The sequence below is a fragment of the Ovis aries genome, chromosome 1 (assembly GCF_016772045.2).
Source record: "Ovis aries strain OAR_USU_Benz2616 breed Rambouillet chromosome 1, ARS-UI_Ramb_v3.0, whole genome shotgun sequence".
NCBI lineage: Eukaryota > Metazoa > Chordata > Mammalia > Artiodactyla > Bovidae > Ovis > Ovis aries.
The window spans coordinates 204,317,920-204,344,575 of record NC_056054.1 but is presented as its reverse complement, the minus strand read 5'-3'; the positions used below and the strand labels follow the sequence as shown (position 1 = coordinate 204,344,575).

Below are 26,656 nucleotides of genomic sequence, written 5' to 3'. Positions count from 1 at the left end.
TAAGGTATAAACATTGCTTTGAAATGATGCAAGCTCTCTTTTAGTAAGACTTAAATTCTAAACTCTAAGGTTTAATAGCTTCCTTTTTTGTACATATTTTTAATAGACACGCAAACCTAAACAAATAGACAAACCATCAATACAACAGCCAACCAGTTCAATCGGGCTGTCGCATCAATTCAGATTTCCCTTACGACCTGCGCCCGATTTGACTCTGGTCCTAGGCTGCTGACCTGAAATAGTTGCTGGCCGCGGCAAGCACCACGCGGTGGCAGGAGAATTCCTGGATGTCCACACACAAGATGACGTCGGTCAGAGCGTTTTCCACCCGCAGGGTCTCCAGGCCATTCTGCAGAATTAAGGAGAGTCCTGTGTCATCAAATTTTACTTTATCCCCATTTAAGATTTCTACCAGGTCTCCCCTTTTCTCGGGGGGCTCATCTGTAGACAGTGCCAAGGGCCCTTCCAAACTCTTCTCTACCACGTCGTCCATGGTCCAGGTGCCCCTTTGTCCTGCCATCAACACTCAGACTGAAGGAGCGCCCAAGTTTCAGGCAGGTCACATTGCAGAAGCTGGGCGGATTTCCTGTGCAGGGCCCTCCACTTATCACCAGCTGTCACACACACATAACAGGAAGTCTCGCACTTTCTCATCCTGTTACTACAAACGCCAGTAACTTCTATTCTTCTTCTTTCTGTAATCATCACAAGGTTAGAAATTACTTAGAAGGGTGTGTAGGAAGGGGCTCCATAGAAAAGGAGTGGCTTCTCAGAGTCTTTTATTAGTGCCATGTGGCTATTCTGGTCCACCTCCCCCATCATATCCGTGATCAGGAAGCCTCTGGTTCTGGTCATTACATTTGTACTTCCGGTGCTTCTATATCCCAAGGTGTCAATGACGAAATGGACATGGGACATTCTAAATCCTCTTCCTCCTTCCATCCAGGAGTCCGGGACCCCATGATAAGCCCCCCACTCGGTTCCTCAGGAACCTTGGAAAGCCCTGCGTAGCTCTGACAATCTTATTTCTGTCAACACTGCGTGTCATCTGTCTTTGTCTTCTTCCCTGCTCAGGGGAAAACAATGTCATGGCAATTATTAGTGATCCCTTTCCCCCTCTCTATTGTTTATTGTTGTAGATATGCCTCAGGGGGCAGAGAAGAAATGGCCTCTAGAAGCTCCATCCCCAGGGTCTTCTCTCTTGGAAGACCAATCCAGGTAGGTCAACACCAGATTGCCCTATGAAGTCTCAAGTTGGCCTGACCTCACTCAGCATCTATTGGTCTTGGCATCTAGTAGTGGATTGTCAAGTATTTTCATTGCATCTGCAGGTCTCCATTAAATAGAAAAAACTGTCTTTTATTAACATTTTGCTGTATCCTAGGAAATTTATAGGTGTTAATGCATTTTAATCCTTATAACAACCCAATGGTGCTAATATGACTTAATTTTACAGCTGAGGAAAGTGAAGCTCTGCTCAAGTGAGTGGCAGGACCCAGTTCTCAACTCTAAAGCACCCGTTTCCTCCGCCACACCCAGGCTATCAGAGCTGTAATATCATGTTGGCCCTGGCTTCTTGTATCCAAGGAGAGAACTGCTGGGCTTGCCTACTACAGTTACCCTAGTGCTCGGCATCTCACCAAAGCAGCCTCTGCTGTCTGCACCTGCACTCATTCCTCTTGTGGCAGTGGGCAGCAACGACCTGCAAGAGTCCAATCCTTCCTCTTTCCTGGCCAATGGTGACTCCCTCTCCTGGAGTTCCAGTTCTGCTTCAGCTCTTCTTTTCTTCCATGGGTACTTACTCCTAAAATCGGGGCCTTTGATATTCCCCCCAAACTAGTTCTTCATCCAGAGCTCTGTTAATCAAGATGCTTTGGGCTTCTGGGAATTCCCTAGCAGATGACTGGTTAGGACTCCATGCTTCCATTGCAGGTAGCATGGGTTCAGTCCTTGGGCAAGCTGTGCCCAGGGTTCAGTCCTTGGGCAAGCTGTGCCCAGAGCTCAGTCCTTGGGCAAGCTGTGCCCAGGGTTCAGTCCTTGCCCAAGCTGTGCCCAGGGTTCAGTCCTTGCCCAAGCTGTGCCCAGGGTTAAAAAAAAAAAAAGATGCTTTTGGCTTCAAAGACAGAATATCCCATCAAAAGTGGTTTAAACAATGAGTCTTACATTATAAGAAGCTAGAAGTGTGGAGTCCCAGGTTGATCCAGAAGTCCAGTGATGTCATCAAGGACAGAAGATTTTCCCATCTTTCACTCTATCTCCCTTGGAATGATAAAGGTATACTGACATGGTCACATAATAGCTGTTGCAGTATAAAACACCATGTTTTCACAGAACTCTGGTCCAAAATCAGGACAAAAAAGCACAGATCTCTTCTTCTCCATCTCTCTCTTTTTATCAGAGAGAGAAGTATTCCCTAAAATCCCTGTGATACTTTTCCAGGCCACTTGGCCACCTCAGACCAAATACCAGGAAATATAAATTGAATACTATGATTGGCTTGCATCAAATACAGTTCATCCACTGGAACTAGTCCATCTCCCCAAGATCAAGAAATAGCCGTGTGATAGCTGAACAAAGTTACAGCCTGTATATAGGCTTTGTATGCGCAGAAGATGGGCTGTGTATACAACTAGTTCCCTGTGCCTGCCACAAAGACACACACAAGCCAAACTCCTCCTGCAGGCCTTGGCCAGGAAGGGCTCAGAACTTTACCTCTATGATGCTAAGCACCTCCTCTAGGAGAGTTGAGGACAGCACATGACCCAATGCCTTTCGTGGATTTTGTCCTCTACAACCTCTCAGATTATAAACAACACTGGCCATATTCATTCCACCCAACCACTTCAAATACAACAAAATTAAGAATGTAACTCAATTCTTTGTTTCTGAAATGCTGTATCAAGGCCAAATCTTGTTCTTTAAACTTTAAGAAAAAATCTGTAACATGAATATATGATTAAACATGAACATACAATTTAATAAATTATTCTAAAGATAAATGTAAGTATAACCTGATATAATGCATCACCAGGAGAGCACCCTCTGTACGTCTTCCTAGTCCTAATCACTTTCTGCAGCCTACAATTAATCACCTTGACAGTTTCATACTTTCTATTATAGATTTACCAACTAAATAAGCATCCATAAATAATATAGTTTTTGTGTATAAAATTTTTAATGTGCATAAGCATAATTATAGTTATGTACATTTTTAGTATGTCTTCTTTCATTCATCTTTATCTTTTTTAAGATTCAACCACATTTCTGTCTGTTTTTTATCTTCTATGTGTTATCTTTGCCACATTTTCACATTCCACTGCTGCTGCTAAGTCGCTTCAGTCATGTCTGACTCCTAGCGATCCCTTGGACTGCAGCCTACCAGGCTCCTCCATCCATGGGATTTTCCAGACAAGAGTACTAGAGTGCATTGCCATTGCTTTTCCACTACTGATGAATATTTGAGTGGCAAGTCAGTGGTTGTTTTGTTTGTTTGTGATTTTAGTTTATTCACCAAGTTGTGCAACCACGACCACTACTAAAGTGGATTTTTTTTTTCCATCTGCACCATACATTGTGCAGGATCTTAGTTTCCTGACCAGGGATCAAACCTGTGCTCCATGCAGTGGAAAGGTAGAGTCCTAACAACTGGACCACCATGAAGTCCAAGAATATGTCAATTCTTCATTCATGGTGGATCCTGTTCACCAAGTTCCCCAATAATGTTCCATATACCTCCCAAACCCACCCACTCCACGACCTGAATAAGACTGTTATCATCCCTCAAACCCTCCATTTTCCTAGCAGGCAAGTACACACAAAGTTGTACCATGAGTGTGATAAGATCTATGATTAGATTTTAGTGCAAAGGTAAAAAACACAATCTGTGTGTCTATGTCAAACTGGATAAGCTCTGAGATTCATGAAATAGAAAATATTCCTTACAGGTACAAGCAAAATAATTCCATTCTGTGTAAACTTTATTTTCCTACCATGCAATGAAATATACAACCATTGGCAAAAGCTTTACTCCTGAGAAAAGAATCTAATTATATCTTACTAAGCTAGTTGGCTTTATGATGCATGTAAAGAATAGATTCTGTCCCCATACAAATGGGTGGCTGCTTCAGGGAAAATCTCTATTCTTAGAAATGCTGGAGAGTCCATGCCCCCCAAGAGTGACCTCCACCTGACAAAAACTTAGACAAAAAACTCTAGCTTCCTTGTCTCTTTGTGGACAGCAATGAAGTATGTTCTACACCATAGAGTCGTCTCACTTCTTATCCTATTATGACTTCATGTTCTAGTTTGCTCTCAAGATATTAAGGGGTTCTCTCTTTTTGGCCACAGATTGCCCCTTCTGACTCCACTCCATTGTCTTCCATAATGCAAATTATATTGAGAGAAACAAGTCTGAAGTCAGTTACAGAAGAAGAGCCACTGTTTCCCCATGTTAACATATTGCTACTAAAGCTACCATTTATTGCACATCAAATATAGTCCAGGAACTATGAGAGGAGTTTTGTGAATTTTTGTTCCTTCCACTAATGCAGTGAAGTTAAGTACTTTGATCACCATTTTAGGGACACAAAAACAGGCACGATCACATAGTGATCGAGCACACAATATGGATGTCATGCCTATATCCATCTAGAGGTGACCCACCCAAAGCATCACTCTACCTGAGAGGCTCCTCCAGCAAGAAGAGCACGCCAAGTCACCAGAGGTGCTGGAGCGTCCAAGAGTGACCTTCACCTGACAAAAACTTAGACAAAAACCTCTAGCTTCCTTGTCTCTTTGGGGACAGCAATGAAGTATGCTCTACACCATGTTCTACACCTCTCACTTCGTATCCTATTATGACTTCGTGTCCTCGCTTGCTTCTTGGTCGAGCTTGCTCTCAAGATATTAAGGGGTTCTCTCGTTTTGGCTGAAACTGCCAACTTCCAGTGTTTTGCAAAATGACCGACGCGAAGGGCAAGGGGAGCAGCACCCACTGTAGGTTCTCCAAGCCTTTAAGAAAACACGGAATTGTTCCTTCAGTCACGTGCATGTGCGTCTTCTACAACAAGGGTGATATTGTAGACATCATGTTCAAAAAGGAATTCCTCACAAATGTTCTCAGGGTGAAACTGGGAGAGTCTAGTGTTACCCAGCATGCTGGTGGCACTGCTGGAAACAAACAAGCTAAGGGCAAGGCTCTGGACAAGAGAACTAATGTAAACACTGAGCAGATTCAGCCCTCTAAGAGCTGAGATAGCTTCCTGAAACGTGTGAAGGAAAGTGATCAGAAAAACAGAAAGCCAAGAGAAAAATACTTGGGCTCAACTGAAGCACCAGCCCTCTCCCCCTAGAGAAGCATTCTACATAGGAACCAGTGGAAAGGAGCCTGAGCTGCTGGAACCTATTCCTTACCAATCTGTGGTGTAATAGGTGTAAAAAAAAATAAAATAAAAGGCCTCTGTGTTGTGTTAGTCACACAGTTGTGTCTGATTTTGCAAACCCATGGACTGTCCTGTGGACTTCTGTCCATAGAACTCTTCAGACAAAAATACCAAAGTGTGTTTCCATTTCCTACTCCAGAGGATCTTCCCAAACCAGGGATCAAACCCAGGTCTCCTGCATTGCAGGCAGATTCTTTACCATCTGAGCCACCAGGAAAGCCCCAAAGACCTCTGGGCTGTGGGGCGGGGGGAGATATTAAGGGCTCTGGTGGCAGGCCTCATGTTTGAAATTCATGGAAGAATGTTATCCCTGGAAGACATCAGAGAATTAAGGCAAGACATTAGACCTGGAGGAACAGCAGTACCAACAACGGGGTTCAGAGTACAGAGTACTATAGATGGACATAAGGTCAGAGCAAGGTCAGTTGGTTATAATTTATGGAAAGGATCTAAAAAAACACAGATCAAAGTCTCAGTTTCTTTATCTATAAATTGTAGCTAATAACAGTATCCACCTTGATGTGTTGTGAAGAGGAGGAAATGAGTTAATATGTGAAGCCTCTCACATAATGCCTGGCATACAGTAAGCATTAGCTATTATTATTCAAGCATTTCTGTAGAAAAGAAAGTATGTGCCTTTTATTCTAAATTTGGCTTCTGGCTCCAGACCAAAAAACGCCTTCAGTACAATGGTCTTTGTTAGTATCCACAGGCTGTTTATTATCCCCCTCTTGTCTTGGATCATTTCCATATAGTCAGTGCAGAGGGGCCCATAGACCACCATCTCCCCCGGGGAAATAAACATTCCCATCACTCCACCCTGTGCGTCAGAAACATTATTCTACTGAGGGTCACAAGCATTTAGCTGTCGGGGAAATTCTTCCCAGAAGTAAGCCAGATTAAAGAGGTAATTTGAAAAACACATGATTCCAAATGTATATAAAAACATATTATGTGTATTATATGCTATAATATTTATTTATTCAGCTGCGTCACCTGGGATTTTCGTTGCAGTCCCTGAATTCTCTATTTGTAGCACCGCAGTAGTTGTGGCGCAAAGGCTTAGATGTTCTGTGGCATGTGAGCTCTTCATTCCCTGACCAGGATTGAACCCATGTCCCCTGCAGTGCAAGTCAGATTCTTAACCTGTGGACTACCAGGGAAGTCTCGGTTATATTTATAATATGAAAATGCAATTTTTTTGAAGAATGTATTAAAATACATAATGTATATTAATATACTCATTATAAACATTAATGTATTATAAATGATATTATTACTATGAAGAGAAACATTGTCATGTTCTTGGGTTAAGTATCCTACATGCTTTATCTCATCTTATTTTCTTATATCCTGAGAATTTGGTAAAATAGGTTGTTTTCCTCTTTTTACAGTTGAGGAAACCAAGGCTTAAAACTGAAGTTGGATTTACCTGAAACTATCAACATTGTTAATCGGCTATAGTGTCAAAGTGTTAGTCCCTCAGCAGTGTCCAACTCTTTGTACTCCATGGACTGTAGCCCACCAGGCTCTTCTGTCCATGAAATTCTCCAGACAAGTATACTGGAGTTGGTGAACATTCCCTTCTCCATACCCCAATAGGAAGGGGAAAAAAAAATTGAAGTTGGGTGTTTCGTTCCAGGTCACACAGGCTGTACTAAGTCAGTTACACCACATGATTTGCCCATGCCCTATTCTAATGGAAAGTTTCCAGTTCACCTCTTCTATTGCCCAGTAAGTCATTTTGGGGCTTGTTACTAGCTAGAGTGGATGCCCCCATCCAAAGACAGCCACGTGCACATACACAGTAGTTCAAGGACACATGGAGCTGGCTAAAAACATCAAATGGGACAACTAGAGACTCTCTAATTTGAAAAAAGAAACACAGTTTTCCATGAGAACTGAAATAAGAGGCAAAAAGATGTATCAAGAGATGCCATAGATTGAGTCAGAACCATGCCAAATTAAAGCCATTTGGAAACCAAACTTCTGAAAAGCAAAAACTGTAAGTAAGAAGAGGAACTTGGAAAGTTAAAGTGGAGATCAAAGCTGATATGTACAGAGTAGCTGAGACAGGTCACCCTGAGACTGGGTGGAGAGCCATGGACTCCTTTTGCCCAAATCCCAATGCTGCTCTGAATCTGGATGGAGTTTCTAGCTCTAGTTGCAGCTCCACTTTGAATTTCAGAGAGATTTCTGCCTAGATTCCACTTCTACTGAAGTAGCTTAATTGAGACTCTTTCCACTGTATTCAAATGAGCCTAACTGGGACAGAAGCAGAGCAGAGCTGAGCAGCTCATCTCTCTGACCCCACATACCAACCATGGGCTACCCTTCCTGCACAGACCAGAGATGTTGCCAGGTGCAGACACGGGCCTTGAAAAATAGGTCAGGAACCATACAGCAGCCAGTACTAATCCAGGTTTGCTGTTTATACACAACCCTAAAGTCGACTTTCCAAATGAAAAGTCAAGGAATAATCGGAAACAGCAAAACGTCCTAAGAGTGGGTTTTGTCAATAAAAAACAGCACCCAAATGTTTGCCTATTGCTAAGTGCAGGAGAAAAGCTATAAAATTGTAGGCACAAGATGTTTCTATTTTTGAAAACATGAGAGTATATGAACATAGACCAGAAGGAAATGCATTCATTCATTCATCAAATGTTACACGAGTGTGTTCTAGGTGCTCAGGATACAAGGGTGAGCAAAAAGTGACACAGTTCCTACCCTCAAAGAGCTTCTGGTCTAGTGAGGAAGACCAGCAGAGGCACTGTAATCATTCTAAGTGTTTGAGGGAAATGCACTTGGTAGAAAACTTTATCATGGGCAATGTGATCTTATCAGAGAAGTTAGCAAAGGCTTCTCTGATAACCAAGTTGTGATGGATAAATACGCAGTACCTGCATGAAGGGTTGTCCAGGCAGAGGCTATAGCATGGGTAGAGTCCAGTAAGGAGAGACACTTGCCCTTTGGAAATAGTTGTCTCTGTATGGATAACAAATTACTAGGAGCCAGGATGGATGAGCAGGAAGAAAAGGAGGCCGGTGTGAAATCCATCACAGTGAGCCAGGTGGCATAAGATGGCAGCAGCATGGGCTGGGAGACAGGGTTAGGGACAGAAACAAGCTGATGAATGGAAAGCACCTAGGAAAGTCAAAATCAATAGGAATTGGTAATAGATTGGATATGGAAGGTAAAGGAAAGGCAATTTTAAAGCATGCCTTAGGTTTCTAGTGTGAATAGCTGGATGAATGGAGTTACCAACACTCTGATATGGGAACACTGGAAAAGGAACAGGTTGGGGGAGAAGAGTATGAGTTTAGTTTTCAGTTTTGCAAGATGAAAAGAGTGCTAGAAGGACTTCGTTAGTGATCCAGTGGCTAAGACTTCATGCTCTTAAAGCATGGGGACCCAGGTTCAATCCCTGGTCAGGGAACTAGATCCTGGATGCTGCAACTAAGACTTGGCACAGCCAAATAAACACATATCTTAAAAAAAAAAAGAGAGAGAGAGAGAGAGAGTGCTGCTGATGTGTTGCACAACAATGTGAATAGACTTAAAATTATTGAACTTTGCATTCTCAAATGGTTAACATGGTTAAAAACAGCAACAACAACCAAAACAGCTAAAGAAAGACATTTTCTTTCTAGTTTTAATATATCAGGAATATTGGGCCCAGGGTATTCCAGAGTTCTGAAAGTATTAACGTCAAACGTCACGTTTCAAAATCTTCTCAGATGAAACAGTATTGAATGTGCACTTGGGTTTGAAATACAAAATTAATCAAAGTTGAGTCCCTTGAGTTGAGATATTTAAAACAACTAAGACATTTTCAATTTACATGTAAATTCATCTAGCACAAAAGTGATATCAAAGATTTGATTACATTGTCCCCTCTCCCAAAATAGCTATAAAGGACACTGTAAGGAAAATTTGACTGTGAGCTGTACTCAATGACATTACACCAAGGTTATATTTCTTACATGTGATCAGGGCATTGTGGTTATGTAGGACGATAAAGCTCTTTTGCAGGTGAAGCATCATAATACCTGCCACTTAATTTCAAATTGTTCAGCAAAATAAAATGTTTCATAAAAGATAGAGCAAAGAGTGTGCGGGAGCTCATTACGCTATTCTTTTATGTTTTAAATTCAAAATGTCTGGAGGAGGACATAGGGAGCACACAATCTCCAGCTTAGATGGAGAACGAGGCTTGAAAGGTGCAGCCAAGAACAGGCTCAGAATCTCTGAAGGAGCAGAGTGGTAAGAACATGACTTTCCTGGTAAGAACACTGCTTTCCTTATGCCCGAGTTAAGATGCTGTACCTTGTTCTACTGACAATGTTAGTTCAGGATGGGGATGCTATGGCCAGAACTTCCCCAGCGACTCAACCTTACAACAATCTCTCAACTGAGTAAATAAATCCAGCAGAGATGGTCACCCCTGGATGGACCATTAGAATTAAAAAGTGTGAACCTGAACAGCTGAGGATAAGGCCACAGCACAGCGTGGGGTGGGGGAATTGGGGGACGGGGACTTCCAATCAATCTCATTTTGAAACATCCAGGTGGCCTTCTCACGCTTAAAACACTTCATCTAGCATGGAAAAATGTGACCAAGTCTGTGTGACATTGCAAGCTATAGAATTTCAATACATCTTTAGATGAGAGATGAAAAACAAGGAAAACATTGGGTTGATAATGTCCACTCTCTATATCTCCATTTCAAGGGAAGCTTTCATGTATGTCCATGCCACATTATCCAGAGATTCTCAGATTAGCCTAAATTCTTTTAAACCTGACATACTGGAAACCTAATGCCATAAATATGATTCAGTAGCTCTGATCTTTTATGCTTCTTAAAAAATACGTAGAAACATTTTAACACATATCAAAGGCATTCAGGAAGGCCCTTTAGATGATCCCCAGTCTGGGTTAACAACACTGCTTCTCAGGATTGTGGATAAAATAAGATGTGGATGTGAGAAGATAAAATAGTATTGAAAAGTACCATGTATAACCAATAGTTTATCCATAACATAATCATCTTATTAACCCTTCCAAGTACAAATACGGCAGGAGATATTGAGGGGAACAGTACAGAAAAGTGAAAGTCCCTGCTCACTTCTGAATCTCACGCTGCCTCTGCAAATAGCCTCCTTCAGTATGAGGTGTGAAAAGGTATATACTAACTTAAACTGGGGACTGGAAAACGTAGCCATCACTTTCTCAGAGGAATAACAAGAATTTGAGGGCTTGTATCTGGAGAAAAGATCCCAGTGTGGAGACAGTCAGGAGATTTACCTAAGGAGTTTAGGGGTCTCTTAGACCCCCATCCTAATTGTCTAGGGGTTCTGCTTGACAGGAGAACAGAAGACCATTGGAAAGGACCAAACTGAAGTCAGAAAGACCTGAATTTTAATTCCAGTTATTGCATTTCAGTGTGACAGTGACAATTTGCTTAACTTTGCAGAGCCTCAGCTTCACCTATAAAATGGGTTACCTATCTTATAGCATTGATGCGGCTATCAAATGAGAGATAGTTTTATAAAGTCCTTAGCATTGAACCTGACATACGTTAGTGTTAAATAAGTAACAACTATTATTAAATAAGGAAAGTTTTAAACCCTAAGCATAGAAGAGCAGAGACATAAATTCCCTCCAGACATGAGAATCATTTTGGCACGGCCTGACTGACTGACATGTAAATTATGTCTCGCGCTCTCAAAATAATCCACCTTAACGGAAAGTCATTTTTTTTTGTCTGAAGTTGACAAAGTACATTCCTCTGCACTAGGCTTTCCCTTTCCCTGGAGGCTCTGTCCTGGGTCATCAACAGGTCCAAGATGACACTGAGGATGGGGAGTTGAAATTGGCCCTTTTCCAGAATTAAGTTTAAGTTTAATCAGTATTATTAAATGCCAACTATGAGCCAGCCACAGTGATGGACACTAGGGGATACAGAAGGGACTAAATATCCCCCAACTCTACCTCAAGGAGCTCCCAGTCTAAGGAGACCAACATGAGAGCAGAAAATCTCTAAGGAGTGTGCGAAACATGCAGGTTACTGTGAGAAGATCAGACATTCGCAACTACATGAAGCCTTTTAGATCCGATCTTCATATAGTTTCAACAGTTTATTCTGTTCCTCAATTTAGTGCTTTTCCTTAGCAACTAAACTCTCGGCAAATGGGCTTAAGTCAATGTATATTCAAATGAGAAAACGAAGTCCACACTCTGTTTGCTTCAAAAGTTGCCATCTTTGTCTCTGAGTGCTGAGTGCTCAGGGGCTCAGTCCTGTCCGACTCTGCAGCTGCATTAACTTTGTGAGTTCTACGATTCTTGTCTCTGGCACTGGAGGAGAGGTATCTAATACATTCTGAGATACTGTATTAGAGGTACCTAATACAGAGTTATGCCAGGAAGGATCTTTCTGTCATACTCTCTGTGAGAGTCTCGTGAGGGATTAAAAGTTTCAACATATGAATTTTGTGGGGATGCAATTCTGTCCATAGCATTCCACCCTTGCCCGCACCCCACAAATCCATGTCCTTAATTGCATGAAAAATACATTCTTTCCATCCCATCAGCTCCCAAAGCAGTAGCTCATTCTAGCATCAATTTTAAAGTCTAAAGTCCAAACTCTAAATATCAAAATCAAATGTAGGTGAGACTAGAGGTAGGACTTGTCCTGAGGCAAAACAGCTCTCCAGCTATGAACCCGTAAAACCAGGCAAGTTCAGTGCTTCCAAATACAACGGTGAGACAGGCTTTTCCATCCCAAAAAGGAGAATAAGAAAGAAGGAAGGGGTGATACATCCCCCCAGAATCACAACCCAACAAGGCAATTCCATTAGATCGTAAATCTCGAGAATAACACTCTTTGGTTTGATGCACAGCCTTCCAGACCCACTGGGGCAGCAGCCCCACCTCCCCAGCTAGGCAGCCAGGGTCATGCCCACAAGGCTTCAGTCATTTTACCAGAAAGAATTTAATATAGGGAATGTTTAACTAGATAATAAAGAATTGCTAACTAAAGGCAAAAAAAGATTATTAAACTCTCAGAGAGGACACAATGGCAGAAAGCAGTTCTGGGCTGGGAGAACCAAGGGAAGAGGTTGGGATTATTCAAATTTAGGAAGATCCCCTGGAGGAGGAACTGGCAACCCACTTCAGTATTCTTGCCTGGAGAATTCCTAGGACAGAGGAGCCTGGTGGGCTATAGTCCATGGGGTCACAAAGAGTGAGACATGACTTGAGTGACCAACACCAAAGACTAGGGGTTTGGAGGTGAGTCCCAGTGGACTGGGACCCAGACTTCAGAGGAACCAGGGCCAGCCAGCAGTGCTGGTGTCTCTGCAGGGACACCATGTTGGCTTTGCAAGTTGGCAAAGCTTCAAACTGGACTAGACTGTATGTTACTTGCTAGGCTTGCCATAGCAAAGCACCACAAACTGGGTAACTTAACAAAAATGTATTGTCTCACATTCTGGAGGCTAGAAGTCCAAAATCAAGCTGTTGACTGGGTGGGCTCCTTCTGAAAGCTCTGTGAAGGAAGACTCTGTTCAAGACCCCTGTCCTTGGCTTATAGATGGTCTTCTTGTGTCTCTTCACATTGATTTCCCTTTATGTATATTTTTGTGTCCAAATTTCCTCTTCTTATAAGCATATCAGTCATATTGAATTAGGGCCCACCCTCATGTTAACCTGAATACCTCTGTAAGGACTCCATCTCCAAATAGGGTCGTACTCTGAGGTTCTGGGGGCAAGGACTACAGCATATGAGTTTGGGGGAACACAACTTAACCTGTAACAAACTATTTCTGGAATGAACCACCTCTGCCAGAGTGAAGGAGCAGCATTGCTGGATGCTGACAACAGGAACAGGATGCCAGCCAGAAATAAACCAGAAGCAAAGATGAAAATGTCTCTTCTTCCTCATCTAGCCCTGCAGTCTCCCTAACATCCCTTATGAACATAGCCTAAAAGGAAGCAGCTGGCCAAGAAAAAATGTGGCTTGCCCAGTCCCAGCCCCTGCACCACAAAGCAGAATATACAAGAGTGGGTTTGAAAGCTGAGAGATCATAGTTTAAAAACTGACAAAGTACAGAAGAGTTGCTACTTATTAATCACTAGCATCAGAACTTTTATTTTCCACACACTTTATAATATAAAAGGAAGAATTGCAATAAAATATGTAATTGAACAAACACACTGGCTATGCTGCTAAAACTGTACTGACAGCTGGTGGGCTGGAACATCCCTGTGCCTTAGCTCACATTCTTTTGTGTACTGATATACACTAGTGTACTGGTGGCCTTCAGAACTGAGCTACAGAAGGCCAATGTGTAATACGTGCGGTGTGTAAGAAAATGAAAAAAAAAATGGAAGTCAAGTTGTTAGCAAGTGTTGTTTCCATTTTGTAGTTCAGGCTGTGAGAGTTCAGAAGGAGAGGTCATTTGCCCAAGGTCACACAGCTAGTAAGAGACAGAGCATGGATCTGAACTGGGACCTGATTCTCTGTGTCTCATCTGCCAAATGAAATTAATAGTACTTACTCAATAGAACTGTTCTAAGAATTAAATTAATATGTATATTGTGCTTAAGACACAGCCTGGAATGTCACAAGAGTTCAACAAATATTGCCTGAGTCTGGGGCTTTTTCTGCCATCACAGGTTGTCCCATTATACACGCTCATGGAAACTTTATGGCATTTGGAGGACAGAACTGCAATGAATAGAGACAGAGTTGGGAACAAAATTCCTTTAAATTTTTTAAAATCATAATATATTTTGCTATCCAATCTTTCTGCCAGCAATCATCCGTTTTGGACCCCAGGATCTAGACACAAGCATTGACTGAGCACCAGCCACATGGTAATCACTGGAAATATAACACTGAGAGAGTCTCACCTTCAAGTGACAAGCAGTGAGAACACAAAAAGAGGCCATGATGGATCCTTCACATCTGGGTTTCCCTGACACAGGTGTGGGAGCCTGTATTAGGGAAGCTGGATGAGGACCTGAGGAAGAGAAAGGTTTCAGGGAGGAAGTCATGTTTGAGGTGAAATCTGAAAGACAAGGAGGAGACTGTAAGCATTTCAAACATAGGCAAGAGCTTGAGGGAAAGCCTCAAGGCAAGAGGGAGCAAGGAGTCTTTGAAGAACTGAAGGAGGGTGACTGTGGTGTAGAAGTTAAGGTGACAACAGGCAAAGCTGGCAAGATCCCCAGGGCCTGTTCCTGCAGGGCTCTGTGAGCCACAAGACCCTAGACATTATTTGGGTGATAGTGAGGGACCACAGAAGGGTTTTAAGCAAGTGACGGACAATAAGACACGCACTTTAAGAAGATCAGCTCTTGGGACTTCCCTGGTGGTCCAGTGGTTAAGAATCCACCTTGTAATTCAGGGAATGCAGGTTTGGTCCCTGGCCAGGGAACTAAGATCCCACATGCTGTGGAGCAACTGAGCCCACGCACCACAGCTACTGAGCCTGCGCACCACAACTAGAGAGTCTGTGTGCCACAACAAAAGATGCCACGTGATGCAACAACCAAGATCCGATGCAACCAAGTAAATAAATAACTGCTTTTTAAAAATAAAGAAGATCAGCTCTGGATGTGGTGTGGGGGGGGGGGGTGGTTTGGAGTGAGGTAAGAGGGGAGGTGGGGAAATCAAAAAAGCTGCTACCTGCCAGCAAAAGCCAGGTGAGAGTTGATGAAGGTCTGAGATAGAGAAATGTCATGGGGATGGAGAAAAGTGGATGCATTCAAGTAATATATAAAAGGTAGAGCCCATAGCATTTGAAAGATGATTAGAAATAAGGAATGAGGGGCAAGAAGAAGAAATGAGAGAAATAAAGGAAAATATCAAAGGTTCTACTTAGGGCAACTGGATCGATGGTGATACCTTTTGCCAGGATAGGGGCACACGAGGCAAAACAGGCTTAAGGCAGAAGAAGATGGGTTTAGGTTTAGGGTTGAGTTTGAAACGTGCAAATCATCCCAATGGAGATGATTTCTAAGTAGCTGGATTCTTTGTAAACCATCATGTCTTATTTTCCCACTTCAACGAGTGACACACAGTTGGAGAGGTGGCACAGTCCCACCTCTCCAAGCAACCAAGCTCTCTATGAACCAACCAATAAGTGCCTTGAGTACCACCTGCTATAAATGAGAGTATTATTAGCCTCTCATTTTAATAACCGATAAATTTAAATTTGCTCCCCTCCAAAATTCATCCTTAGTGAGAACAGGATGTGGGTGTATGCAACACATAATTATATATGTACTGTGAACTCTATTTAAAATGAGACCATTGTTACTCAACTGTTAGATACTTTCTAAACCCAAATCTACTTTTTGCTCTTTATTTTGCTACCATCAGCTAGGAGAGAGGGTCCCATTTTTTTCGTAATGTTGACCTGTTATTCATCTCAAAATTAAACACTAAGAAATGGAACACACGTTATTTGAATTTTTATTCTGGAAAGGAAAATTCTAAGCTGCTGCTGCTGCTGCTAAGTCGCTTCAGTCGTGTCCGACTCTGTGCGACCCCATAGATGGCAGCCCACCAGGCTCCCCCATCTCTGGGATTCTAAGCTTCACAACATCAAATCAGATGTCTTAATCTGAGAATATATTGCCAACTTAGAATCAGAAAACCTTATGGCTAGAACATTTAAATGAGTGGATATTATTTTTAACTCAGAAATCCCTATGTACAAGGCTCTGTTCAACAAATTTTGGCATCTTTTGGGAGGAAAACATGTAAGTATAATTCTGGTCTCCTCCACAGTGGGTCAAGTAGCAGCTGCAGAAGAATCAGTGTTGGCCCCAGGCAGAACCTCTAGTGGGACTACACCTCTGAAGACTGAGTGAATAGGAAAGCCACAGCCCACTCAATTCAAAGGGAACCATGTATGTTGAGAGGGATTCAAAGAAGCCACTTCCTCCAGGAGGCCGTCCCTCATTCCATTCAAGCTGGGTAAGATGAGCTTCCTGTTTGTTCACATGGAACCCTGGGCGATTCTGCCCTGGCACTAGACATCCATTACTGGAAACATCTGTTCTAGTGCCCATTCCTCTGCTACACCAGTGTGCAGTGTGAGGGCGGAAACTCTGCCTTGGACATCAGCATCTCTCTAGCGTTGGGCACAGTAGATACTCACTTGTTGCTGTTCAGTCACCAAGTCGTGTCTGACTCTTTGCAAACCCATGGACCGCAGCAGATGGTCAATAAAATCTGGTAAATAAAATACTGAATGCCCTAGTCACACATTTCTTGGACAACTCTAACATCAATAAAGACACTTTGATGCTCAGAGCTAAATACTTAAAAACATGTAATTTTATAAAATCTTACTCTTAGCTCTACTATTGTAGCCACGCGTTCAGGAAACAAACTCACTCAGAAGGACAATGCAGATAGTGGAGTGCAGTTTATTATACCAGCGGGCCCAAAACAGAATCTCCTCTTAGCCAAGGACCTCGACCAGTTTTTGTGAAAACTTTATATACCCTAAGTGTACGTGCTCAAACCCACCTCCCGAAATTCTCTGAAACTAGTCTGAACAAAGGAAAAGAAAGATACAATCAAAGTTAACCCGTGATTTGTATGCCTTAAACCTGTGATTCGTATGCCACAAGCCTAGGTAGTTAACAGTGAACAATTATCAATAGGCCTGTGGTCATACCCCAATAAGCATAATAGAATTTATGATTCTATTCGGTTACACAGATAATTAGGGTATTCTTTTAGGCATTGGAGAGTCCAGGTACGAGCCCTGAGGCTCTTCCATCTGAGGGGGTCTAGTTTTCCAGTTGGTATGTTGTTTCCATAGATACTGGGCATATAGCTCAAAGTCCACAGTCCTGCCCAAGATGGAGTCCTGCTTTCAAGATGGAGCCTGTTCTGTTTTCTCCTTCACTACGGCTAATGCAAACCCAGGTCCTTGAAAAGTCCCTTTAAAGAAGGGATTGAGATATGCTCCAAATAAATGTGAATTTCACTTGATCAGCCACTATGTGAAGTTTGTCTTTTCTCCTCTGCTCTGATCTACTTCCATGGGGCACCATTTATGCATCCTTCAATTCAAATGTATTTACTGATTACATACTCTATAGCAAGCACTGTACTAAAAGCAGGATGTACAGCACTGAACATGAAAGAACCAGGCCCAGCCCTTCATGGAGCTTACAGCCAGATATCCACCAGCACCTACTCACCTACAAAACTCCAAAGACCCTGAGACCGCCACGTGGGCATAATACATTTTTATCTTTAAGCTCTTGAAAACATAATGCATTGATAAAGCAAGCTCGTGCTAATTCAGGGATATCTAGTGGTCTGCCATTCAGAGTTAAATAACAAGTTTGCTAAATATTTTTAAGTTTCCCAACCCAACTGGGAACCGGCCAATACACAAGAATTCATACCGAGGTACATCAAGTTCCCCTGGCCTCCCTCAATGCGGGCACCTGCACAAGGATAACCGTCCTGAAAAGCCAAAAGGAGACAGTGATGCCCACACTGTGCAGTCTTTCAATCGCCTGCTTAGAGGCCTCCCCTGTGTGAATTCAGGAAAAGGCGCCCCCTTTTGGCAGGCAATTAGAAAAAGGCGTCCTTTCCTCCGCAGCCGACTTAGCCCCACTCAGGCTGGAGGTCGCGGGAGTGGAGCTCAGCCAGGATTTCGATCCCAGCATGCCCTTCGGCAGAGTCCCACGCTGAAGTTCTGCTACCGACTCGCTGGGCCGTGCGCTGGGTGCAAAATGCATCAGTGCCTTTACATCTATGTTTAATGTTCATAACTAAGGAAACCAGTTTTTCTCGGAAATTACTGAACTATAGGGAACGCCTTTCCTAAAATCCCAGCAGCAGTCATAGAAACTTAAAGCACAATTCAAACTCATCAATCCTCTTCCAAGATCACTACTCATTTCTGCTAAATAACTCTCTAACTCGTCAAAGTCTATGGCTTCATTGAGCTGTGAGCAATTCAGAAATGGAAAATGAGCAGAGTCTCCAGTTGTGTGGTTTGGGATAAAGCCCAGCACCTCCCTGGACAAATATCAAGGTCAGTGTTCCCACAACTCGGTAGTCGCTTCGCTGAGGAAGTGCCGGCTTGGTAGCCTTTGAGCCTCTCAGAACTTGAATTCCCAGCAAATCATTTTGTGTGATTCACCCAGGAACAGCCCCTTCACTTGTGACTCTGGGAAGCAATTGTGAAAATGAGACTGCTGTGGGGAGATGTTACAGGGCTGCCCTACACCAGCTGACGTGCGTGTGGACGGCCTGTTCTCAAAGATCCCTCAGATGCCCGGCACCGGGCATATCTCATGACCACTTCCAGCCCAGACATCTTGGCCTTGCCTGTGTGTCTCCCTCCTTCTCCTCTCCCCTCTTGCCAGTCATCACCACCCCCCGGGTCCAAATTCTCCTCTCTGATTTGAGATGAGCCATTCAGTACTCCCTTCCCAAGTCACCCCAGGCCCATCTTTAAGCAAACACTTCAAAGGGCTTCCCCGAACAAACAGCTCATATTACTGTTTCAACAGAGGCCTTGACTTTATAGGTCTTTTTTCTTTAATAAAATTCACCATCCTTGAAGACAGCTGTGGTTTCAAAGAACCATCTTCTCTTTTGTTTTTCTGACGAATGGTGCAGTGGAAATCAGCTGCATGAACCTCCTTCTTCAGCTTGATTGAACAGTGGAAACCTTTTTTCTCTCCCAGACCCGGTGTCTGGTCTATGGTCAATGTATTCAACTTTTCCAAGCTTAAACTAAAGCCCCCAGATTACAAATTGGCAGGTGGTTTACCCCTACTGGTTTAGAGTGCTAGCTATCTAGGTTTACAGACAAAGAGTTTAGTTTAAAACCTTGGTCGGGCCAGGGCCCGAGATCTGGCCGCCTAGTGTGGCCCCTCAGTGGCTCCTGCCCACCTGGACATTCAGTGGACTGCACAAGGCAAAGGACTAGCCTTGTTTGCTCTTGTGGCTTCTTTGGGCAACGGTCATTTTGCTGTTTCCTCTGATCCTTCTCGGTCATCCCTGCTCACACATCAAAAGCAGAGAGCGGGCAGATTTCAGACTCAGCCTTCCATTCATCCACCCTGTACAACTACCTGAAGGCCTCACACCCACCCCCAGAATCATACAAGCCCCACAGGGAAGGGAGACTTCATCTTAAACTTGCTGTTCACATCCTGCCTTTTGCACCAGTCTCCTCGATCCATTTTCAAACTTTATTCCATTCCAATGAAGCTGCTTGTTTGGGGAATGGTTTTGATTCTCCACCCTAGCCACATGACCTCAGACTACTTCAAGCAAACAACTCTCCCCTCTCTGACCCACCTGGGATCCTCGAGCCCTGACCCCCTCTTGTAAGGAGAACATTCTCCTGTCCTGAGAATGGCATCGAGTCAGCAGGAACCCACAGTCCCAGGCACAAGAGTACTTGCTTCTCCCTGGTTCCCTTGTCCTACCCCCTGGCAGGCCCCAGCAACGCTTCACACCAAGTCCGCTGACAGAGCCCTGATAAAAGGCCTCAGCCCCGTAGGCTGAGTGATGACAGCTGCAGTGGCATGCACAGTCCTGGGGCCACTCCTCGCCCAGTGCCTTTGCTGGGGCATTTTTCTAGCAAATGAATGCAGCTGCTTAATTTCTCCCTGCAATCTGTGCTTCCGTGGCTGTGAGTCTCAGGAGAGGCAGAATGAGTAGTGTTTTGGTTCTCTGCCTGACGAAAGTGATCCACATCCAAGGACACATTCCTTATGTGACGTGTACTGTGTCTCCAACTCTCTCTGGCAATGGTGAGCTCAGATAGCAGAAAACGCCACTGCTCATGGCTAGGATTATGAAAAAGATACTCTGCAACTCAAAGAGGTCATGCTATCAGGGAAAATGCCACCACAAAGACATGCAGAGATTTTCTTCCAGCCCTTTGGATCCCTGCAAGCATGAAGCCAGCTAGAAGTCAGACCCAATTTCAGGCAGTACCAGGGAATGAGGCAGCAGCTGTTACAAGGTAATTAAGTTAGGCAAAAGGCAAAGGGTCCAGGAAGCTGGTGTGAGCTCAGGCAGCTTCAGAAAGGACATGGATAGGCTCAGGCCTGTAAAATACCCATTGGCTGCAGACATACAGGAATGATCCATGTAAGCACTGTCAACAGTGAGAAGACTAAGGCAGGGATCTAACAAGTTTTCCTTCATAGGATGCCAACACCAGATCCATTCTCTCTTCTACTGCAGACTGCCTCAAGGAGGCTGAAGAATCCCTGTGTCCTGTTTTCAGATGATTTTACTAACAGGAAACTCTTTTTTCCTAGTTGAATGGATGTATATATATATGCCTAGTTGAAGGCATGTTGAATGGATGAATGGACAGATGAATGAATGACTAGGAAAGCAAGAAGTAGGAACAGGTGAATTTTGTAGGTAGAACCAGTATCAAGGATTGAATTTAAGGCCAGGATTTATCACCCACCCCAAATCAATATCTCTGAGGACCACATTAACCACTGAGTTTCCAAAGAGGCTGGGGGTATGATTTTCATGGACTGGCACTTATAGCAACAGCAATGATAATGCGATCACTTGTCAGAGAGCTGCTGCTATGTGCCAAACATTGTGTCACATGCTGTATTAGATAGGACTCTCCCATGCTCTGTGCAGCTACTTTGACAAGAGTGTTATTTCAGGAAATGGACATGAAAGCTGTTCTGTAATGCATTTGAAGAAGTGTTTAAAAACACACATAATAAAGATGTTCATAAGAGTTGTACATGCAGGATACTTTGAGAAGAGTTATTTCAAGGAATGAGCATGATAGCTCTTCAGTAATCCATTTACAGAAGTGTTTATAAACATTTGTAATAACTATATTTATTTAAAAAAATAGTACCCACTTGGGATGGGATTCCCAGGTGGTGCAGTGGTAAAGTATCCACTTGCCAATGCAGGAGACGCAGTAGATGCGGATTTGATCCCTGGGTCGGGAAGATCCCCTGGGGTAGGAAATGGCAACCCACTCCAGTATTCTTGCCTGGAAAATTCCATGGACAGAAGAACCTGGTGGTCTACAGTCCACGGGGTCACAAAGAGTCAGACGCAACTGGACAACTGAGCACGCACCCACTTGGGACAAATAAAACAACTTTTTTAAGTGAGAAAATAATAGGTCTTCTGTTATTTCACATAACAAAACCCAACTCAAATTGATACAAGCATTAAAAAAGAAATTGTTGCAGGAGATCACTTTGAACTCATGACCAGGAAAGCTCCTAGATTTTCCAGGGCAGGGAATGAACCAGTAGACAGTTTCTTCTTTTAACATCTGACTTACTATTTTTCTGAGACTGGCTCTTTTCGCTTCTTCTATTTTTAATATAAATTTATTTATTTTAATTGGAGGCTAATTACTTTACAATGTTGTATTGGTTTTGCCACATGAATCCGCCACGATGTACACGTGTTCCCCATCCTGAACCCCTCTCCCACTGCCCTCCCCATACCATCCCTCTGGGTCATCCCAGCACACCAGCCCCAAGCATCCTGTATCATGCATGGAACCTGGACTGGCAATTCGTTTCACATAGGCTATTATACATGTTTCAATGCCGTTCTCCCAAATCATCCCACCCTCACCCTCTCCCACAGAGTCCATAAGACTGTTCTATACATCTGTGTCTCTTTTGCTGTCTCGCATACAGGGTTATCGTTACCATCTTTCTAAATTCCATATATATGCGTTAGTATACTGTATTGGTGTTTTTCTTTCTGGCTTACTTCACTCTGTATAATAGGTTCCAGTTTCATCTACCTCATTAGCACTGATTCAAATGTAGTCTTTTTAATGGCTGAGTAATATTTCATTGTATACGTGTACCACAGCTTTCTTATCCATTCATCTGCTGATGGACATCTAGGTTGCTTCCACGTCCTGGCTATTGTAAACAGTGCTGCAGTGAACATTGGGGTACACGTGTCTCTTTCAATTCTGGTTTCCTCAGTGTGTATGCCCAGCAGTGGGATTGCTGGGTCGTATGGCAGTTCTATTTCCAGTTTTTTAAGGAATCTCCACACTGTTCTGCATAGTGGCTAAACTAGTTTGCACTCCCACCAACAGTGTAAGAGAGTTTCGCTTCTTTATCAATATGGTAGATAACACAACTACCTACCACCCACATTTATGTCCAATCTTTTCATCTCTCATGACAAACTACTGCTTGAGGGGATATTTAAGATAATATCCATAAAAGGCTAGAAAAAGAGTCTTTGAAGAAATCGAATTGACATGATAAGATAATTAACATAGTCTCATGGCCTGTGGAAAATGGTTTTCTATTTGTCTACCAAAGAACTGACCTGAACTAGATTGCCATTCCATTTCAACTTAATCTCTTAAATCATGATTCAGCCTGCCGCCTTACAACCGTACTGCTTCCTGGTGACCTCCTATCCCCTGGAATTAGGTTTCCTTTTCTTTCTAGCATGGATTACAGGTGCTACCAAGTCTTGCTGCTGCTGCCGCTGCTGACTCTGTGTGACCCCAGAGACGGCAGCCCACCAGGCTCCCCCGTCCCCGGGATTCTCCAGGCAAGAACACTGGAGTGGGTTGCCATTTCCTTCTCCAATGCATGAAAGTGAAAAGTGAAAGTGAAGTCACTCAGTCATGTCCAACTCTTAGCGACCCCATGGACTGCAGCCTACCAGGCTCCTCTGTCCATGGGATTTTCCAGGCAAGAGTACTGGAGTGGGGTGCCATACACTAATAATATGTTGGATATCAATATTTACCCGATAATTTACATTTTGGTAATAGAAAAACAGAAAACAAAAGAAGTCAACAAAGAAGTAATAAGATTATTTAAATCTGTGATAAGTGCTACGGATAAAAGAAATAAGGCAATCAGATGAAGAGTAACAGAGTTCTCAGGAGGAGCTACTTCAGAAAGCTTACTCAGGAAAAGCCTTCTCAAGGAGGTGATATCAGAGCAGAGACCTGAAGGTTGAGAAGAACGCAGTCAGAGTCAGTAAAGAGAAGGGGATGACAGAGGATGAGATGGTTGGATGGCATCACCAACTCGATGAACATGAGTCTGAGCAAGCTCTGGGAGTTTGTGATTGACAGGGAAGCCTGGCATGCTGCAATCCATGGGGTCGCAAAGAGACAGACATGACTGAGCAACTGAACTGAACCGAAAGGAGCATTCCAAGCAGAGAGAACAGAAAGTGCAGAGTCCTTGAGATAAGCAAGAGACTGGGTCATTCAAGAAAAGGTGGTTGCAGCATAACGAGTGGAAGAGAATGGACCATATGAACTTAGGAGGAAATAGGGACCAGATTACAAAGGCTTTTGTATGTGATGGTTAGGCATTGGAATTTTATTTTATGTGAAATAGGAAAATAACAGAAGATTTAAGCAGAGCAGTGACATGATTAGAATTAAATATTTAAAAGTCACGCTGGTGATGTAGAAAACAGACTAGTCTGTAGAAAACAGACTAAAAACATGGGAACAGTGGAAGGAGGGAGGCCACATGGGAGAGTGGCAGTAGCCCAGGAAAAGCTGATGGCACCTTGGAGTAGGGGGTGACAGAGATAGAAAGAAGAGGATGGACTGAAGCTATATTCTTCAGGTAGAACTGACAAGACTTGGCTATGGATTGAAAGTAAGGGACCAGGAAAGGGAAAAACCCAAAATTCCTCTTAGATTTTAGGTTTAGGCAACTGGTTGGAAGGGGGTGCTTTTATTACTATAGGAAAGAACTGGAGAAAAACAAATAGTAGAGATGAGAAAATTTGGGGCATATTAAGATGTATATCGGAGAAGGCAATGGCACCCCACTCCAGTATTCTTGCCTAGAAAATCCTATGGACGGAGCAGCCTGGTAGGCTGCAGTCTATGGGGTCACAAAGAGTCGGATACGACTGAGCAACATCACTTTCACTTTTCATTTTCATACATTGGAGAAGGAAATGGCAACCCACTCCAGTGTTCTTGCCTGGAGAATCCCAGGGACGGGGGAGCCTGGTGGGCTGCCGTCTATGGGGTCGCACAGAGTCGGACACGACTGAAGTGACTTAGCAGCAACAGCAAGATGCCTGTTAGGGGCTTATGTGGTGGCTCAGTGGTAAAGAATCTGCCTGCAATGAAGGAGACATGGGTTTGATTCCTGGGTCAGGAAGATCCCGTGGAGAAGGAAATGGCAACCCACTCCAGGATTCTTGCCTGGGAAATTCTATGGACAGAAGAACCTGGTGGACTATAGTTCATAGGATTGCAAGTCTCAGACACAACTTAACAACGAAAGCACCACCACCAAAACACCTGTTAGACTGGCAATGAGGTACATCGCCAGTACCAGCTGGATTCATATTCTGGGGTTCAGAGAAAATGTTTGGACTAAAGGTACACATTTGGAAGTCATTGGCATAAAGCAGGTCAAAATCATAAAATGGAAAGGGAGACTATATCAAGAAAATGTAGGCAAAGAAGGAAAGAAGACCCGGGTCAGGTTTGGGGCATAACTTCATTTAGAGATTGGATAGAAGAGGAAAGAGACAGTTTTGAATACATTGACAAAGAGGGAGGTACTTGAAATAATCAGAAAAACATTTTATTCTTTTTCTCCATGATGCATTCAAACCATTCCCTTGGTTGCACTAGCTGTTTCCTGCTCCTTGAATAAAATCAAGAGCAATTTGTGGTGTTTGTAGATGTTCTTAAGTAATAAAAAGCCATCCAGTCACCTTTGGCCAGAGACATACACCGAGTCTAATTTCAGTAAGTAATATAAATGGCCCAAAGTAATAGCCAAACCTTCTAAATTCATGAAGAGTTGAAGCTTCTGTCCCGTAGGCAAGCTTCAACCTGGCTGCCTCTAGTGGGAGAGGAAGGTATAGATGACTGGTTATTTCTCTCCCCTAAAACATGCAGTCTTCTTCCCCCTCACTAGATTGCTTCTGGTCCCTTGGGGTAAAGCAGAGTGGGGAGGGAAGAAAAGGTAGAAAGGCAGGAAAGATCTTACTTGACTAGTCTAGTTATGAATTTAAAAAACCAACCAGGGTTTGGCAGGTATTTAGAGATTATTCTTTTTCCCATGGGACTATTTATGGGTTTTTTTTTTTTAGAGACTCCACCCTCTCAGGAAATCTTGCAATGGTAGTCCTCTCACTGGAGGTAATTGCATCTGCTAGGACAGATCACTTAAAATTCTTCCCTCACCATCTTGGAATCCAGACATCCATCTCCAGGGTTTGTTTGCGGTTTGTTTTTCTCCAGGGAGCCCTCTTGGACAGGATCTAAGAAAACTCCATGTCTGCTCTCTACATGTGCACCATGTCAGGTCCATGGGAAGCACTCAAGCCTCAGTTGCCCAAAACTCTGGGAGAACAGCCATCTCCAACACAACATCTCATTGTCATCAGAGGAGTTGCCAGCCACAGTCAGACTCCATTCCTCTGTGCCCCATTTTTTGGTGCTCCCCAGTAAAGCCCCTTTCACTAAGCTGGCAATGAAACTGATTCGTGTCGTTTCAGGGGGGCTCCAAAGAGCTCTGGTATCATAGTTCTTTCTGTCTCAGTGCAGAGAAGAATTGAGTGAGAGCAAAGTGGTAGATAAGAAGTGATTTATTAAAATAGGATGCTCATGAAGCTTACAAGCAGGTGAGCAAGAAATGCTGTGCCCCAAGAACTTTGTGGGCTACAGTTTTATAATCAAAGGAAAAGTGGGAAGGGGCAAAGAAGGCCTTCTTTGTCTTTCTGGAGTTGACATCATGTTTTCATCATTAACTCTTTCCCCAGGTTGAACAGGGGAGTTTTCTTGTCTCTGAGTTTTCAAGTTAGGTCCACGTATTGTTTTTATGTGTGCAGAGAGCATGTCCTAGGGATCACTGACTTACTGAGCTCACTGGGCACAATGTATGTCTCATGCCACCATTGTTTTATTGTTTTGGGCCACGCCCTATGCTTCTGTTACATGGTTTTGTTACTAAGCAAGCCTGCTTGATTTTGTGGCTAAGCAAACCTGCTTTCTTGAGCAATCATTAACATACAGGGGTCTCCTGTATTTTTCTACTTAAAATCCCCTAGTGGGATTGACCATTTAATCACCTATCTTGTCCCTCCATCCTGCCCCTGTCAGCTGGAAGAGCAAGCCCTCTCACTGCTTCCATAGTGTGGGGAAAACTTTTTCTGCACATCTATCTAAAGTAAT

The 26,656-nt window shown here is 43.3% G+C and overlaps 1 protein-coding gene and 1 long non-coding RNA gene across 2 annotated transcripts in view; one reads left to right on the top strand and one right to left on the bottom strand.

Annotated features, from left to right (window-relative positions):
• KLHL6 (kelch like family member 6) overlaps positions 1-533 on the bottom strand; it is an 81,909-nt gene extending 81,376 nt beyond the window's left edge. Inside the window, exon 1 of the mRNA XM_004003107.6 lies at positions 234-533. Coding sequence (XP_004003156.1) covers positions 234-520 — 287 coding nt within the window. The 5' untranslated portion in view covers positions 521-533. The remainder of the gene's footprint in view (positions 1-233) is intronic.
• A 604-nt stretch (positions 534-1,137) lies between these two features.
• LOC121818523 (uncharacterized) lies at positions 1,138-5,499 on the top strand. The gene is made up of 2 exons (XR_006058492.1): positions 1,138-1,218; positions 4,348-5,499. It is a non-coding gene; the product is annotated as an uncharacterized LOC121818523 (long non-coding RNA).
• The last annotated feature ends 21,157 nt before the right edge of the window (positions 5,500-26,656 follow it).